The sequence below is a fragment of the Carettochelys insculpta genome, chromosome 2, assembly GCF_033958435.1.
Source record: "Carettochelys insculpta isolate YL-2023 chromosome 2, ASM3395843v1, whole genome shotgun sequence".
Lineage (NCBI taxonomy): Eukaryota > Metazoa > Chordata > Testudines > Carettochelyidae > Carettochelys > Carettochelys insculpta.
The window spans coordinates 62,404,196-62,422,091 of record NC_134138.1 but is presented as its reverse complement, the minus strand read 5'-3'; the positions used below and the strand labels follow the sequence as shown (position 1 = coordinate 62,422,091).

At 44.3% G+C, this 17,896-nt stretch overlaps 1 protein-coding gene across 1 annotated transcript; it reads right to left on the bottom strand.

Annotated features, from left to right (window-relative positions):
• Positions 1-543: 543 nt before the first annotated feature.
• ELOC (elongin C) lies at positions 544-17,483 on the bottom strand. The gene is made up of 4 exons (XM_074985733.1): positions 17,392-17,483; positions 5,727-5,785; positions 4,774-4,917; positions 544-763 (listed from the first exon to the last, which is right to left on the bottom strand). The coding sequence occupies exons 2-4, from the start codon at positions 5,728-5,730 to the stop codon at positions 573-575; spliced, it is 339 nt and encodes a 112-aa protein (XP_074841834.1). The 5' UTR covers positions 5,731-5,785; positions 17,392-17,483; the 3' UTR covers positions 544-572.
• Positions 17,484-17,896: the final 413 nt, after the last annotated feature.

The window sequence follows — 17,896 nt, the reverse complement described above, 5'->3', positions numbered from 1 at the left end:
TCAGGTCCCCAGAGTGCCGGACGAGAGAGGTTCAACCTGTAGATACTGTTTTCAGCCTGAAGTGAATTTTTAAGCCAGTTTACAAACCCTTAAAAGGTGGATGTATAATGCAAGTGCTGATGTAACTCCACTAGGAAGACAATTACCCTGTAAGCTGATCAAGTTCAAAGGTTTAGAAATAGCAACAATAAGAAAATGTTAGAAATGCTAAATACCTACACATTTAGCTAATACTAGTTTTAAATAACTAGATGCCTGGACACCCGTATTTTAAATGACCACATTAAAAGATAAAATACTGCCACACCTAAAGGATAAGGCATAGCCATCTACTAATTGGCATATTTGTTTATTTGTCTATTTGTGAAAAGGTCCTTATTTGCATAAACAGCAAAAACAAATTTAAACTTGAATGACTGCTATGCAACAGATCTGATGAGAACTGCCTCCGCAGTGAACTTTACAGTTCTCAATCACACACACGCAACATGCTACATGAAAAAAGTTACTAACTGAACTACAGGTATTAAATACTGAAAAAAGTTTTACATTTTTATTATAATTTATTTTATTTAACAATCTAAGAAGTTTGCAGCCATCAGCAATTCCAGTGCAATTTCAGGTGCAATTGGGAATTCAGGAATCTCTGTGGAGCTGTTAGTGTAGCGAACCTTGTAGGTGAAATACATGCATACTTTGGATAGGACATGGGATGGAATCTCTCTAAAATTCACCTCGTTTGTTTCATTTTCAGCAAACTGACCTGTTTAAAAACAGGGAAAAAAAATCAGCATCAAAATTCCCTTGATAATGAACATATTTGTATTTTGTGTGTGTGTGTGTGTGTAACTCATCTACAGTACTTTATGTTAGTGTAGTTCCTTATTAGGAATCAGATGTTTTCTGATGTAATGTAAAGTAATGTAGCACTTTAAAGACTACAAAATAATTTATTAAGTGATGAGCTTTCATGGGGCAGACCCACTTCTTCAGCTCAGGAAATATCAGTGTATAAGCTATACAACAAAGCATATTTGGACATGTCACAAACCACTGGTGCCAAGGACATAAATTCCATCACCCTTTGTTTAAAAATATTCATATCATTTTGGTTAACCTGACACCCTCCCAGCACTACATAGAACAATCATGCAGCAAAAAAAAGGTTTGATCCTGATCTCAGTCTGTGTTAGGAATGCTCTCTGAAGCATATACATCCTCGTAACACTCAATGATATAACACCTACAAGAAATAAGATTTGGAGATTGTGGTGAATGGGAGGGCGGGGGGGGGGGCAGGAGGCTGAGAGAAGCAGAAGAGAAGGGGCACCATTTTCTGGATGTGACAGCCAAGTAGATCAAGTCTCTTCTTCTCATAATCTTTAGATCTATCCGTAATTGCTTTACTTAGAAGGATTAAAAGCCATAGTTAGTGAGTCCTAGAACATCTCCAGGAACGCTTTGGCAAGTAGGAAGTGAGGTAGTGGGATACCAGGAGAGCAAATGAAAACCAAAGTACAGGTCTTCAAACTGGGAGCAGGAGCCCTTCCTGTTCCTGTTGAATTTGCCTGCAGGTCAGCTAGAAGCTTTCCACACGTGAACAGTTTTACCTTGATTTTTACACACAAAGGGCTCACACATGGAACCTGATTATACCATTTTTATAGAGCACAACTCAGGCAGCTTGGACTCTTCATTCTTCATGGTGCTGTAGCCCTTTTTGTTTTTTAATTGGCAAGTCCCACTTGGAGTCACAGTCATGTACTACTATTTACACACCTGGGACAGGCAGGTATAGACCCACTTAAAACTAAAGAACCAGGCTAAGAGGGAGTAACCACGAAGCTCAGGCTATAAATGGATGCATGGGACCACAGGAAAAAGGAGGAGATATGTGGGTGGGGGACAATAGATATAGGAGTGCGCAGTAGGGTGGACTGGCCACCCAATAACCCATGGGATTGGGGAAGAAGAGCCTCTCCCAGAACCCTGGTGGGTGGAACCCCACCTCCCCCTATTACCCATCTAGAAGCCAGGAGACAGGGCAGGATGTATAAAAAGGTAAGCACGGTTGTCCCCAGACACTGGAGGAGCCAGACCTCGGTCCTGGGATGGGAGGCCACAGCAGACCCAACAGAAGCAGAAGACTGGCTCGGTCTCCTGGGCCCACAGACAGACCTTGATGCCAAGGAGCTGCAGGCCCCCACAGAGGTCCCAATCGCATATTGCCCAGAGGACAACAATGGCTTTTATGGTGAAGTACATCTGAGGGAGGGGAGTTTGGAAGTAGCCCAGGAATAGACGGCCCAATTTTAGCAGAACCAGTGCTAGTGGGGTGTCAGCATGTTGCAGCCACGATCCCCACTGACCCCGGGCAGATGGAGCTGCCCCTGTTAGGGCCCTGGGCTAGGATGCAATTGAGCTGGTGGGCCTGCATCTCCTCTCCCCCACACAGGAGAAATCACAGTTTCCCTCCCCTGCTTCTCCAGACAAATGCCAGGGTTCATCAGCTCTCTGCCAGAGCTGAGACACATGACTGTATGTTGCACCATCCCAAACTAAGCCTTTGGATATATTGATCATTTGATACAGTTTGCTGCCCTGTCCTGAGTGAGAGCCTGGGTGTATTTGATAGTACTGAGCCTGACCACAGGCCTGGGTCCAGGACCTCATGCCACAGCCAATTCCTTGTTTGCAACTGAACTGGTATGTAGTGGGATGGAGTGGCCACTCACTGACCCGGAGAGGGAAGAACCTTTCCCAGAACATGGTGGGTGGAGCCCCACCATCAACCGGCTCACAGAGTGAGATCAAAGGTTGAAAATCAGGGAACTAAAAGGGAAAACCAAGCAGAAAACCCCAGACACCCATCAAAGTCATCGAAGGAGTCAGACAGACAATCTCCAGAGGAATTCTGACTAAACATATGATTGAATCCTCAATAGAGCCCACAGTCAGTTATGTCCCTCTCTCCTCCCCCCACCATCCAGCTTCTTCCTTCTGTAGCGACGGGTTTACTTAGATCAGGAAGTGTGGGGAAAAGTGCAGTCAAAACCTCAGTAAGTGTGTAGCAAGAAGAATCTCAGTAAACTAATTCTTCCAACTCTGAAAGCTGAGCATAAGTGTGTGCAAGGGTCACCCTCTCATTGCAAAAGAGGCAGGTATCAGGTGAAGTTCATGACCCATGCTAACTACAGGTTCATGCTCAGAACTCCCCAAAGGCACCACCAACTAATATCTCCCGAGTGTCATGGAAGTAGAGGGGAGCGCAGACTGGCTAGTCAGAGTTCCTTGCCCTTGTCAGTCGGTGACAGGTTGCACAACATGGTACTGAGGCAGGGCACAAGAGCAAGAGAGTGGATGGCATGAAGCACTAGTGTTCACAGATGTTCTCCAGGCATGGCTTTGGAAGTGGACCAGTTGAATGTGGTGCAGGGGCCCCACAGATGAGCTCTGGAGGGCCGTAAGAGAGGAGAGGCAGGGAGCACACTCCCATGGTGCCAGCTTGAGGAAAGGGAGAGAAGCAGGAGGCAAGATTGCACTGAGCTCTCCTGTTACATCCCAGGACAAATCATAATGAAGACTGTGCAACTACACCAATATTGCCAAAAATTAAAAAGTAAAAGTTGCTCACGCTAAGTTTACTGGGTAAGGTGATTGCCTCCCTCTTTCCAATAGCTCTCACCACATCATTTGCCCACCCCCTGCTAGCAATTAGTTCTGCTACCAATTTCTAAATAAATCCTATTGCCAGCGCCCTCATCACTTCTGCTCAATGCCACATCATCCCAGCCTCACTTCTGCTCTCCTCCTGGGGGTCTTCACACTCCTTTCCCAGGGCTAGAGGCTGCAGCACTGTCCCATCTCCACCTTACTAGGTTTGAGGGGGGCAACTCCAAGGGCTCTTCACCACCCCACACCCCAGCCCAGGTGGGGTGCTGCAAGGGAGAGGGAGGTAGAGGAAAGCAGAAGTGCTATCCTGTCCCCATTACTCAGATGAGAAGAAAGGGAAGGAGGGAGCAGCCTGAGTTACTGGGGCTCTGTAATGCTCATGTCCCATCCCATGACACTTGCTTTCAGTTACAGAGTGACAAAGGAGGGAAAGAGAGTTCTGCCTGTGGCAGCTCTGCCTGATTCCCCAGTTCTGCATTTCCTGAAGCTCAGACAACCAGACCCATCAGCCAGAGGCTTAGAGCTTCAGCATCCTCATAACATTAGCTCCAGCCCTGCCCATCATTTGCAAAAGCCTCATAAGAGCTGGCAACAATGCAGAGCTCAGTGGCACAGCAGAAACAGAGCACAATCACCACATCTGCTGCACACACCGAGTTTCGGACTGTACCCACTACTACAATGATAGCCAAGAGAATTTCAAGATGTGGATTGTAGTAAATAATTTGGCTGTCAGCAGCCAGAAGATTTCAAAATTGACCCTCCTCCTAATCTTAATGAACCCTCTCCCCATATTCATATCATTTGAAGGAATGGGAGGTGGAATCACTTCCACAGGGAACGAAATAGTAGCAATTGCTTGTCTTATGGTGGCACACAAAGACTTCACATACAGTTAGCATAAACACACACGACTGATTATACAAGACTTGATAAAGCTGAATTATCCAAGTCGAAACAAAGTAATTTGGACTGGGAGAAATTACTATTGCTAACAGAAATTCAACTTTTATGAAAGAGACTATACAAATCCAAAACTACTGCACAAAATAAGAGTGAAATAATTGAGTTACAAGATGCTACTAAACTCTTAGCACCTACCTGGACCACTCAACATAGCTTTTATTGTTCCTGATGTTAATGCATGCTCTCTTTTTACAATGAACTCATGGCCATCCGAAGATATCAACTTCACATACATAGCATCAGGGCCCTCACACCCACCATATGTTTTCTCCTCTCCATCTAGAATAGAAAACAGATTAACTGATACTTTCAGAATATTTGGTCGGTACTTCTGTAGTATGAAGAAAGCCCATACAGCTTATGCCTCTATGAAGGCTCAGTGTGCTTACCTTCGGAAGATGGAATAAAAAAAGAAATGCAAAGTAGCAAAAAGGAGGGTGGAGGAAAAGATGAGGAAGGAGCTTTTTTCTTTCAAAGTTTAAGTTTTGTTGTCTGCTGAACTTTTCAGCTTTCTGCTTGAAGCTTATTTTTAATATACTCTAACTAATCTGACCCCTTATTTCTTTGTTCATGGCCACTGAGTCAAAACATTTCAAACATTACTAAAAAGAGAAAAGCCTATTCAAGGCTTTTTCCTCCCCTTTAGACAGTAGAATAAACCTTCCAACTCAAATCAGATTATACTTTCTGCTTGTCCTTACAGAGGCTGTTAATACAACTTCATGAGGAATGTTTAAATCAGGGAAAGTCATGTTTTTCATGTTAATATATTAGAACACAGTAATTAAGAATTTGTCAAATGAAGAAGAAACATCTCTTCCTACAGGCACTGCCTGTCTTCATGCTTCTAAAAGGCTAAATCACAGAATAAAAGTCTTTGTCTGGCACTAGTACATTGATTTGAAAAGGAAGCCTAGAAACTTTAAAAAGTCATTTTCAGGATAGTTTACTTCATATTGCAGGTAACGTAAGTTGATTGCAACAATGAGTCTTTTCATAGTCAACTCCATTATCATGCTAACAGACTTCCCAAGATGTTTCGCATTTTACAAATGTAAAAAGATATTTTTGTTAAAAAATGAACTTACCCATTCTCTCCTTATTAAATGTTTATTAATTGCGACTGCAGCTTTTGCAATAAGATGGTCTGAAAACAAAAAAGTATCGATACAAGTGTCAAAATTACTTTTAATAGTACATTTTCATAAATCAGAGTTTACAATCTACTATTAGGATTGATGTTCCAGCCATAAAGAAAACTTTACTGAATATTTCTCAGCAATCTTGGACGTAATTAACTGATTGAAGTTTCTGGATGTGTTCCCTATCCATCAGAATCCCAGAGTTTATTTTACATATTGTAAAGTTTTAAACCTTTCATGGTCAAGGGCCTTAGAAAAGCTAGTTATAGCTTCTAGGGCTATAGAGCAGAAATCTGCATACAAAGAATATGATACTATAAACAGCAAAATTTCCATAAGAAGAAAGCAGAAGAAAAGATATGCACTTTATCACAGAGCAGTTAGTTCTTGTAAAAGGTTCAAGGCTAACAAGTATAGAAAATGAAGCTTTTATCAGTCCATCCTCCATTATGTCTGATGCTACACAAGGTTGTCCACCCCCCCACCCAAAAAAAAAAAAACAAAAAAAAAACGATCCCTCAGCAAAGCAAATGTTTGTATGTAAAGACCAGATGATCACCACTCTGCAAATGTTCAGCCAGCAGACTACCTTGTACACAGATGGGTGAACGTGGCTTAAACGAAGATCAGCCTGACAACATGTTTAGCAGCAGTGCTGTAAACTGAGTTGACACTGAAAATAGCTTTTTCATTACTCATTGTCAATCCCACATGCCAAGGCTAACATCCCTAGGATTAGTCAAGATTTGTCTTTTATGTAAACAATGCATCCCTGTATGAAAGTATAATTTAAAAAGTTACTTTCAGCATTGTGTCTCAGCTATATAGCTAACATCACTCTTCTAGGTTTGTCATATTTGTTTACATCTTGTTTACGGAAGAATGGCCTTCTGAAAGAAATGGGTTGAGTTGTTTAGCAGATGACATTATCAAAATTTCCACCAACCAGAAGACCTGAAGCTGGGGGAACAGACTCCCATCTGCCACATTGCAAAGAGTGACATTATAGAAATCATGGGTCTGTACATTTTTAGGAATCAATTGACACCTCTCTCTTCTTTCTACCACTAACCATGGAATAAAATGTTACCACATTATGCTCCCAGACCATTACAACTCCTGTTGGAGCATGAGGAAAGCGTTCTATGCAAGAGCCAAGTAGAATTTTCCACAGCCAGAAGTGGGAGGAGTAATATTTATTTTACTTCTTCCAACTCTCTAATATAGTATCTTTGTGCTTCTTCCCCCACCCACAAATCCCCTCCCTCCACATCAAAATGATGGGCAGCAAAACTGAGATGATATCAATTCCACTTTACTGCTAGAAAAGTACTACCTGCAGCAACTGTTGAGCAAGTCTAATTCTGCCAGGAAAAACATCAGGTTGGAGGTAGGAAATGGCAGTGCAAAGATGGGGTGAGATGGAGAGGAATGGGAGGAAAACAATTGGTAAACCGGGCGAGCTGAACCCAGGTGGGACAGGAAAAAGGTAACCTAAAGACAGTCTATTAAAATCCCTACCCCGCCCCCCCCGTCAGAAAAGGTTGGGAGTGCTCCATAGGCAGCACATACTGCACTTATGGAGAACGAGAAGTGCATTGTGTTTTCCCCCCACCCCCAGCAACTACTTTAAGGTTAACTGGAGCAAATTCAACATGACCCAGAGCAAACTGAGACCAGTCCTCCTCAGTCAGTGGTAAGACTGTTGTGATAGGTGCTACAGGCACAATGGGGCTTTCAAAATGGAAATAGATGAAAAATAGGATGAAAAGAGCCAGTGTACTTGATGTTGAAACCTATATACTTTGTTACTAATATGCTAATAACAGAGAAATTGAGAAAAACTTGAAAGCAATTAAAAGGGTCCAAGGGGGAAGAATTTCACAAGTTTAATTCAGATTTTACTATCTTCAAGGACCTTTTCCCCCATACAGATTCTGAACAAAAAGCTCACACACAAGACTACCCACAATTCAGTGGATCACTTTGAAGCTGTCAGCTATATCCAGTCCTTCCCAATTGAAATTAGAGTGGCCAAAGGTATTAATTATTTAATGTGAAATAAGTTAGACATGGGCAACTTAAGTAATTTAGTGCATCCCCCTATAAGAGCATATTTTTGTATTTTCTAGTTGCAATTTACACTTATAAACTAGAAACCAAAATGCACAGAGGATGCAAAGAATGCTACAGGGATCCCCGGGTCACATATGTGCATAATAGTTCACAAAATCATACTAGAAGGGTGTCTCTACCTGGGCACAAATCTTCGAAATAGCCATTTTGAAGAGTACTAATGAGGCAAATTGAATATTCTCTCACTGATCGGAATAAGGGGATTTCGAAAGGTGTGATGTCCTTTCGAAAAGGACCCCCGTGTAGCCGTGTGCTTTCAAAAGCGGCACTTTCGAAGCACCATGGCCAGAAGTATCCTAATGCTAATGAGGCACTGAATATTCAATTCAGCACCTCATTAGTAATCTTCAAAATATGACTGTTTCGAAGATTTGTGCCCATGTAGACACAGCCAAAGTGTGGTATAAGAGCTCTCAGAGCCAGCAGCCTACTGGCAATCATAATCACTTCAAAATGTATATACAGATCATATTTAAAAGAGTTACGAATCTGTACCAGAAGTTATAGTCTCAAAACCTTGGAGTTAAAAGAACGTATCATGTAGGTTCCAACCAGGGGGTAATGTATACTTATCTCCATATCTGGGCATTGTGAATTGTCTAATTCACAATAAAGGCCAATTTGCATAGGCAACCAAAATGCTTATCAAGAGAAAATTTACAGGAAGAAATAAAACAGCAGGAGCAGATCCTGTCCAAGTAAAGAAAATGGATTGTTGACGAGTATCCGAGGGACATGGGACTTTTATCTCCGAGGAGGCAAGCAGACAGTGACTTATCTTGCAGACGATCACAGCCAAGCCTGGCTGTAATAAGCTGGAAGGATCTGGGGTGAGCTTTGCCCTATGAGACAACAGTAACTGGGTAAATAATTCTAGCTTCTAGAATATGAGTTACAATATTTCTATTTGCTATCATTTTATAGTGGGGGAAAAAAAGGTTTATTTAAGTGCTTCCTGTTAAGCAGAGATGCAATCTAAGGCGCAACTGAAAAGCAGGACAGAATTCCTATGTTAACTGCTCCCAAAGGATATTCTACAATCAAGGGCTTTTGAATGTTCAAATGGAGGTGTTCACAGCCAACGCTCCCTCTAATCTTTTCCATCCATGTGTAGAATAAAATTGTGCACACTGAGGCGCGTGCAATACGCATAGCTGGCAGAGAATTTGTACAGTTACAATATGACTAGGGCCCTGAAATTCATGGTCCCAGTTTGTTCAATTTGACAGGCATTGGATATTAAAAATCCTGAGTTTCATGATTTCAATATATTTAAATCTGAAATTTCATTGTGTTTTAATTATATAAGTCCTGACCAAACAAGAGTGGTGGCAGGGATGCAAGTTATTTTAGGAAGGGCTGCAGAACTTCTACCCTTACATCTGTCCTGCTGCTGGCAGTAGTTACTGCCTTCAGAACTGGACAGCAAGAAAGCAGTAGCTGCTAGTCAGGAGCCGAGCTCTGAAGGCAGGGCTACTGCTAGTAGCAACACAAAAGTAAAGATGGCACGGTATGGTATTGCCACCCTTACTTCTTGCACTACTGCTGGTGGCATGCTCCCTTCAGACCTGACTGCCTGGCCAACAACTGCTGCCTTCTGGCCACGCAGCTCTGAATTCAGCACAGAAGTAAGCGTGACAGTACTGGGACATCCCTAATATAACCCACACAATGTCCTTTTGGGACAGCATACCTCCCCTCCCTCTCGCTGTCACTGAGAAACTCTGGTGTCATGCATAAATGCAGGGACAGGGTTAAAATTAGCAGAGGGCTCTTAGCCGGGGCTGGTCAGGTAAACCAATGGGAGGAAGAGAAACTTTTTTGAACTGAGAACAATTGCAGTCTGGGGGATCTTTGCGTGGCTGCAGTGGGGACAGAGAGAAATGGTTACTCCTAAGCAGCTGAAATGAATCCAGTAAATACATTGGCCACTTCATAATCAGCCATAGATATATAAATAGGGAAATGTGTAAACAGACACCATCAGGTTATGATTATTTTGAATTTGGTGTGGATCCTTTTTTCCACTTGCTCTGGTTAATGATTTCTTTCCCCTGTACTCTGTAACTTCCAAGCTGAATCACAGGCAAGTACTTCTTTGTGCTGCAACAAGTATGATCGAGTTTAATCACTCTTGTTTTGTGAATAAATCACTTTTTTTTTTATTAAGCAAGTGATCCGATTCCTGTGTCCTGAGACGGGTCTGTGTATATTCATGCTGTAAACCGAAAGGTCAGCTATCAGTTTACAGCTCTTTATTCCCAAACCCTCTCCTAAGGAAAGGATGAGGCCTGAGGGAATTATCCTACAGGGAGACATCCCCAAGTGGGTCTTCCTGAGTTTAGGGTTTTTTTTTTTTTTTTTTTTTAAAACCTGGGTGGTGGAAAGTTATTGCCCCACCCCCCAGAGTCAGGGAATCTGTGACCTCAGGAAGGGTTTTGTTTTTTTTTTGGTTTGTTTGTTTTGTTTTGTTTTTTTTTAAAAGGCAGAGCCTTTAACAGCAAGGCATTTTTAAGGTTCACAGGGCCTGACTTTCTGCATGTGGAGTGTCAGAGTGGGGAAGCAGCCCTGACAGTGGTCTCCCCTGTAAAGTCTGTATAATATTGAGTAAAAGCACACAGAGGTCTAGATTTCACTGAGGGACCAGATTTTGGCTGTGAATTTAATAGGGGCCAAAATATGACTGACACACTCCTATGTAAAAGCACCTCCCACACACAATTACAGTTCTACGCAAACTACACTGACCTTGGGTCCAGACATGTAAAAGTAGGAGCACAGCACACACTCCAAGCCTGTCAAGATGTTGGGTAGAGAGCGGAGGATTATGGATAACACTCTCGCACTACGATGCAATCCACCAGCCAGCTTTGCCAAGGAGGAGGCGGCAGTGGCAGGGAGCAGCAGGGGGAGGCAGTAGCCACACCACAACTGTGCACCAAGGTGGGTTAAGCCTGTCGGGGGAGCGCTCAGAGGGGTTAATCCTGCGGGCGAGGTGGGGAGGCAGGGGGAGGTTCAGAGGAGTGAAACCTAGGACTTGCGGGGGCAGGGTTTGCAGCTCAGAGGGATTAATCCTGGGGATGGGGGGAGGGTTTGCTGGATGGAGTAGAGTTAAGCCTGTGGATGGGGAGGATTCAGGGGCTGAGGTGGGTAAAGCCTGGAGATGGGGTAACAACTTCTTAACTGGCACAAATCATGGTTTGTGCACTGTTAAAATATAGGTGATAAAAAATATGGTTTGACGTTATTTATTAAGGACTGTCTTGTATTCACATGCACTGTGGCTCCTGAAGGATTGATTTTGTAACTGAATTTGAAAAAAGTGGCTCTTCTTGCGATTTTGGTTGCAGGCCTCTGTCCTAGTGCATTAATACACAATGTTTTTTTTATTCAGTTAGTATAATGCATGTACGAATGAAGGCTGTTAGGCCATCAGGTAAGTATTAGAATGCAAGCAGTGGGCCACTTAGTTCAATAAACTAGTTTTTCCCCAACCGGAGGTACATGTATCCCTGGGAGCAGGCAGAGGTTTCCAGGGAGCACAGCAATTCATTTAGATATATGCCTAATTTTACAATGGGCTACATCATGGGTGTCCAACCTTTTGGCTTGCCTGGGCCGCATTGAGTGAAGAGGAATTGTCTTGCGCCGCATATAAAATATATAATATAGTTAATGTATATAAATCATACAATAACGTTAAAAGTTTACGATCTTGTGGGGCCGCATTACTAGCTGTCCAGGGCCGCATGCGGCCTGCGGGCTGGACACGCCTGGGCTACATAAAACACACTAGCACAATCAGTGCAAACTAAAATTTCATACAATGGCTTGTTTATGCTGTTCTATATACTGAATACAAGGGCCACAGCAGGTGGGGGGTTGTGGAGCCCTGAACCCTACAGGTCAGATCCAGGCAAGCTGGAGCAGAATCCAGTAGACAGGATCTGCCTGGCAAGGAAAGGAAGCAGCAGCACCACCTCCACTCCTCCTTCCTCTCCCCTGGCTGGGGGAACAGCAGCCCAGTGCTGCCTGGACAGATGCTTCCCCTATTGCCCTTCTTCCAGCTAGGGGAGGAGACGGCAGGAACAGCACATGGAAGTCAGGTTCCCCCCGCCCTACCCCATCATCCAGCCTGCTCTTGCCCAGACCACCCCCCAGCCCAGACCCCTCCACTCCTTTCTTCTGCAACCCCTCCTGCCCAGACCTCCAATCTCAGATTGCTCTTGCACCCTCCTTCCCGCCCAGACCCCTCACTGCCAGCCTGCTCCTGAAACCCCCACCCACTGCTGCACCCAGACCACTTATGCACCTTACCTCACGCAGCTCCCCCAATCCCCCAGCCTACTCCTTCACCCTCCCTCCCACCCAGACCCTACAGTCCTCCTCAGCAGCCCCCTCCCACACACTGAACCCATGAGGGGGGTGAGGGGCCACATCAGTGAGGATTTTTTTTTGCTTCTCACTTTTACATGGTCTCTGATTTTCCTGTGGGTCATTGGCCCCTAACCCAATAAAATACTGCAGTTAGCAGGCAGTGGGAGGACTCACTAAAGGCATAAATACAAAATGAGAAATCATTGTCTACACTGGTGTGAAAGGAACGTGGGGATAGCACTGTGCTACGAGCAGGGTGTTAGACTCCAGCCTCAGCAAAGAATGCAACAAAACAGCTCCACGGCTCAACTCATTTTTTCTCTGCTGTGTGGACATATCCCACAAGCCTAGTTTCCCTGTGGCATCCTTGCCACTGAAGATTTTTAGAACAAGTTAGACGAACACCTGTTACAGATGGTCTAGATGACATTAAGGTCCCTTCTAGCTCTGTTTCTGCAAAATATTAATCAATAAACAAATGGACTAGGTATAGTGGGCTAATGCTTTAGCTTTTCACCTCCAAAATCTAGGTGTAAGTTCTGTTTACATTCCAGGTGGTTAAGCTGCAATCTTATTTTAGGTCCCACTGTCATTTCCGTCACACAGTTACCACAGAATTTCTTGTAAATGCATTTACTACTCAGGAGAAATTGAGAGCTGAAAGATAAATTAAGCCCAGATTCAAAGGTAGTTAGGTTCCCAACTTCCCACAATTTCATGGGATCTGGGCTTAGTACAGATCAGGAGTGAAGTATATGAATAGAGCAGTGTGAAAGAAAACTTGCATATCTATTTGCAATTGAGCTGGCTCAAGCAGCTTACTATCATAAACACCACATTCCTACTTCCAAAAGCGGCCTGAAATTTATCAGGCAAGGAGATCAAAAACGGAGAGTTATGTTCAGGTACCACATCAGATAATGAGGAGAACAGTATGCCAACACAATCAGAGCGCTGATGCTATTTTTAAAATTTTCCTTTCTACCTATAAGGAATCTTTGTTTTCAGCTCCCATTTAGATGTAGTTTGTCTCCCATCACCACTTTTGAGTGCTTCCCAATAAAACAATCCCCTTTTCTACTTCCTTCTTAGCCTGTGATAAAGAAGTTGATTAGGGTTGATTACAGCTATTGCCAGTAGAAGAGTAATTCTTCAGTCATGGCTGAAGTTCTAAGATCTTTGCGGGACCCTTTTAATTAGAAATCTTCATTAAAATCACCATTATATTGTTTAATACCTTACATCAAAAGGGAAGGAAGTTCTGATCCAGAAATACTTTGTAAAGGGATCAATCTCCCATATTTAGCAGATTTCATAACTAAACTACAGAAAAATTCCTTTAAATGTTTATTTGGAAAAAAAAAAGTACAGGTTGAACCTCTCTCCTTTGGCATCCTCGGGACTTGATCAGTGCCAGCCAAGAGAATTATCTGAACAGGAGGTCACTATTTTCTAGCACATGACCAAAACTTTCACTGCTTACTGGGCTCTCAGAAGACGTTTGGGGTAAACTATAGCTAACTAACAGCACAGAACACTGAGAGCCAAAATTGCTGTCTGTAAAACTTTGTGTCACCATAGGAAACTTGGCCCAACCCATGATAAGTGGTCATCCAGTCAACTAAAATCATGCCAAATTACAGAATTTGCTGGCTAAGAGTTCCAGATTACACAGGTTTAACCTGTAGTATGAAATATACAGCAAGAGCTTACAGAAGTGTCTTGTAGTATACTCATACAATTGGCCATATATACACTGTTTGTTAGGCTTCAGTTACGGTTTCAACTTATTTTACTTCTGAGATAATTCTGTTCTCCTCCCACTCCACCCCATCCCCCCTCAAAAAAAAAAAAAAACAAACTGCAAATTTGATTTGTCAAAGAATGTGGAGGTTCCAGCATGGCAGTGGGGAACACAAGCAACTGGCTGCATGGAAGAGGGAAAACACCCTGTAACCCTGCCCGGGACATAGATTTGGGCAACGAGGCTACAACTGACCATGAAACAGCACAATAGCCAGGCTTGCCCCAGGAACATTGTAGGGCCCCGTTCCTCTGCTCGACACAGCAGTTGTAAGCAGGCAGGCTCCAAATGTGGAAGGATCCGGATGTGGGGCAAGAGGGTTCTGTGGGGGTAATCTGGCTGCAGGCAGCTTAATGGAGGAGTCAGGCGGATCTGGATGCACAAGGGCTCAATCAGTGGGTTTCTGGTGTAAGGGCAATGAGACTCCACAGAGGGACGCAGGTGAAGGTGGTACGGGGATCTGGGTGCTGGTGCTTACTGGGCAGGGGCTGGATGTAGCTGATGAGCACTCAGTGGAGTGGGGGTCTCAGTGCAGAGGGCTTGTCAGGGTAGTTCAGGTGCATAGCAGCAGAGCTTTTCTGTGGTGGGGGTTCCTGTGCATCAGGCTGAGATATTGATGGTCTGAGTACAGGGCTGGGGGCTTGACTGGAGGGGAGAGGGTGGGCAGCAGGGAGATTTTGATGGGTGGGTCTGACCCAGACCCAGCCACTCATGCAGGTACACTGCAACTCCCCAGCCCAGCCAGGACCAGCCACTGAGCCCAGTGCAGGAAAGGAGCCACTGGCTGGAGCATTCCAAGAACTGGCTAGGGCTGGGTAGGTAACTAGGTACTTGGGATGCTCAACTAAAGGTTGAAGGAGGTGCCTGGAGCTGGGGGTGGCAAGGAGAGGCATTCTGTGCCTCAGGAGCAAGGCTTGTTAGGGGGATGAGCTGGCACTGAGTGGAGCATCTCCAAATCCCGAGACTCTGTGCAGCAATTTGCCTCTCTAACAGCTGCCTGAAAATGCACATCCATGTTGCAGAGGAGGGGTACAGGAATGCTCTTCAGCTTCCCTTTACTTCCCTGTCAGTCACTTTTCTGCAGGGAAGCAAAGTAAATGTGCAGAATTTCCCAGGAGCATTATATGTAGTATTCCAATTACAAACTTCACACGAGTCCAAACTGCCTTCATACACCATGAGAAACAAAGAATGATAGATATTGTATCACAAAAGTTTTCAGATCCAGTTATTGTTTATATGGAAAGTTATACATACATAGGTGATTTTGGGACATGGGGAAAAATGTGAAGGGAACGGTTAAAGAAAATTACTGTGCATAAGGAGAAAACTTGTAGCACACTGTTCTATAAAATATACCAAGATTGACAGCTTGACTAAGCTATGTTCTGCAGCCACACTGACCAGAAAATTCTCTCTTGTTTTAAAGAGGCACCCTTCTATTCACTGTCCCAATGCCAAACCCAAGTCTTCCATGCTCTTAGCCTTAAGGCACAGTCTGTGGAGGGAATTTAAACCTTTTCCCACCTGTGCCATTCCCAACTGAAACTGAGGCAGGCCTAATTTAGAGAAAATTCAGATGATTTCCAGCACGTTTACCACTGTATCAGCTAAAGACTTTTGTCATTACCAAAAACGCTTAAGTCCACCTGAGCCTGGTCTATGGTAGGGCTCCCACTGATTCTAACCCTGGCTCAAAAGAACTTAGTTTTGTTTTGTTTTTGTTGCAGAGGTAAACCAAACTGAATGACTGACACCTAACAGATGGCTGGCTTCAATATAAAAAGCACTGCATAAGGAAAAAAGTTACTTAGTGCAAAGGCTAGAACATATATAGAGCATTGCTCAATGAACATTATGATGTTTGTATGCAAAGGCAAGAAGGGCACTTAGGATTCTTCCCTTTCCCTAAACATAATTCTGTAACCTAAAGGCTTTTAATAATATGTAAGTGATCAGAAGTGAGTAACATAAGTAGAAAGCAAAGGTGTGTGTGGCTGTTTGTAGTTTCCCTTTAGTGCCAATCATAGAATCACAGAACAGGAAGACTCGAAGGGACCTCGAGAGGCCATCGAGTCCAGCCCCCTGCCCCCATGGCAGGACCAAGTACTGTCTTAATCATCCCTGACAGCCATCTCTCTTACCTGTTCTTAAATATCTCCAGCGATGGAGATTCCACAACCTCCCTTGGCAATTTATTCCACAGTGTGACCACCCTGACAGTTAGGAACCTTTTCCTAATGTCCAACCTAAACCTCCCTTGCTGCAGTTTAAGTCCATTGCCTCTTGTTCTATCCTCAGAGGCCAAGAAGAACAAGTTTTCTCCCTTCTCCTTATGACACCCTTTTAGATACCTGAAAGCCACTATCATGTCTCCCCTCAATCTTCTCTTTTCCAAACTAAACCAGCCCACTTCTTTCAGCCTTTTTTCATAGGTCACATTCTCTAGACCTTTAATAGTTCTTGTTGCTCTTCTCTAGACCCTCTCTAATTTCTCCACACCTTTCTTGAACTGTGGTGCCCAGAACCGGGCATAATACTCCAGCTGAGGCCTAACCAGCGCAGAGTAGAGCGGAAGAATGACTTCTCGTGTCTTGTTCACAACAAACCTGTTAATGCAAGTCACAAGCTGTAACACTAACGTTGGATATTAGTACACATGAAATAAGACCAGCAGCATTGAGAAACTTTAGTTTCTTTTGTCTTCACACAAACACATTACTGTATTTGCTATGGATATTTAGAAGCATTTAAACTAGAAGATTGAGGTTTACGAGAAAGGCAACAACATCATATACCCCAAAGCAGTTCTCATTTTGGTATCCAAATACTGTAATCTACATTAAAAAGGCTCCTAAAATCCCCCATCCTTGGGATTTTTGTAACTGAATTATTTCCTAGCTTTTAGGGAGGGGCCGGGAGAGGCTTCCCCTTTGGTAGGGGAGAGCGATAGTCAGAGTAGGGCTTTAGAGAGGATTTTTGCTGTTGGTGAATAGGTTTCAATGAGACTGTTATAAGGAAGAGGAGAAAAATCACCCCAGCCTCTGACCCACCCCGAGTTCCATTCACACACCCCTAGCCCAAGCTTCCCCCCACCCACAGCAGACTGATCAGACTTCCGCCCAGGGGGCGGCCGCTTCCCGGAGCGGAGCCCGGGCTCTGGCCCGCCTAGCGGAGGGCGAGGCCCGCTCCTCGCTTCAGAGGAAAGACCTTGATGGCGGCGACTCCCCACCCCCGGAGACGACCCGAGACAGGAACCGTCCCTCCGCTCGCGCCAGCCTGGCGGAGACTCACTTGTGTCGGCTTATACTGCCTCCGCTCCCTGCTCGCAGGGCCCCTCTGTTCCGGGCCAGCTGCCTCGCGATCACTTCCGATAGGTCAAAGGTCAGCACCGCCTCCCGCCGCCATAGCGACAGACAGCGTTCCAGCCTCCTGCCCTTGGATGGTTTACCCGCCCACGGCCCAGCATGCCATGGGCCACAGCGGGAAGTAGTGCATGCTGGGAGATGTATTTCGCACTAGGCATGCTACCCCCTGGAGCCGGTTAGCAAGGGCTTCACCACGTTGGAAACAAATAACGGGATCACGTAACCGAGGGCAGCGTTGTGTCCCCTCCCCAGTTGATGGATGTAGCCACAGTAATGCCAGCGGCAACTTGTAAAAGCTCAGGTGTCTAGTGTTTAGTACAAAAATAATCACCAAATTAAAAAAAAAATTAAAGAATAATTCGAGTTCTTTTTATTTGCTGTTTGGTTTATCAGTTTTTAGTGCTCACATTCTCATCTCTCTCCTGCAACGA

Bases quoted from the DNA above. Each gene is read 5' to 3' on its own strand.
- ELOC (XM_074985733.1), bottom strand. The intron at 764-4,773 runs GTAGGTGCTAAG...GTTTTTAAACAG, and splicing joins AGCTATGTTGAGTGGTCCAG to GTCAGTTTGCTGAAAATGAA.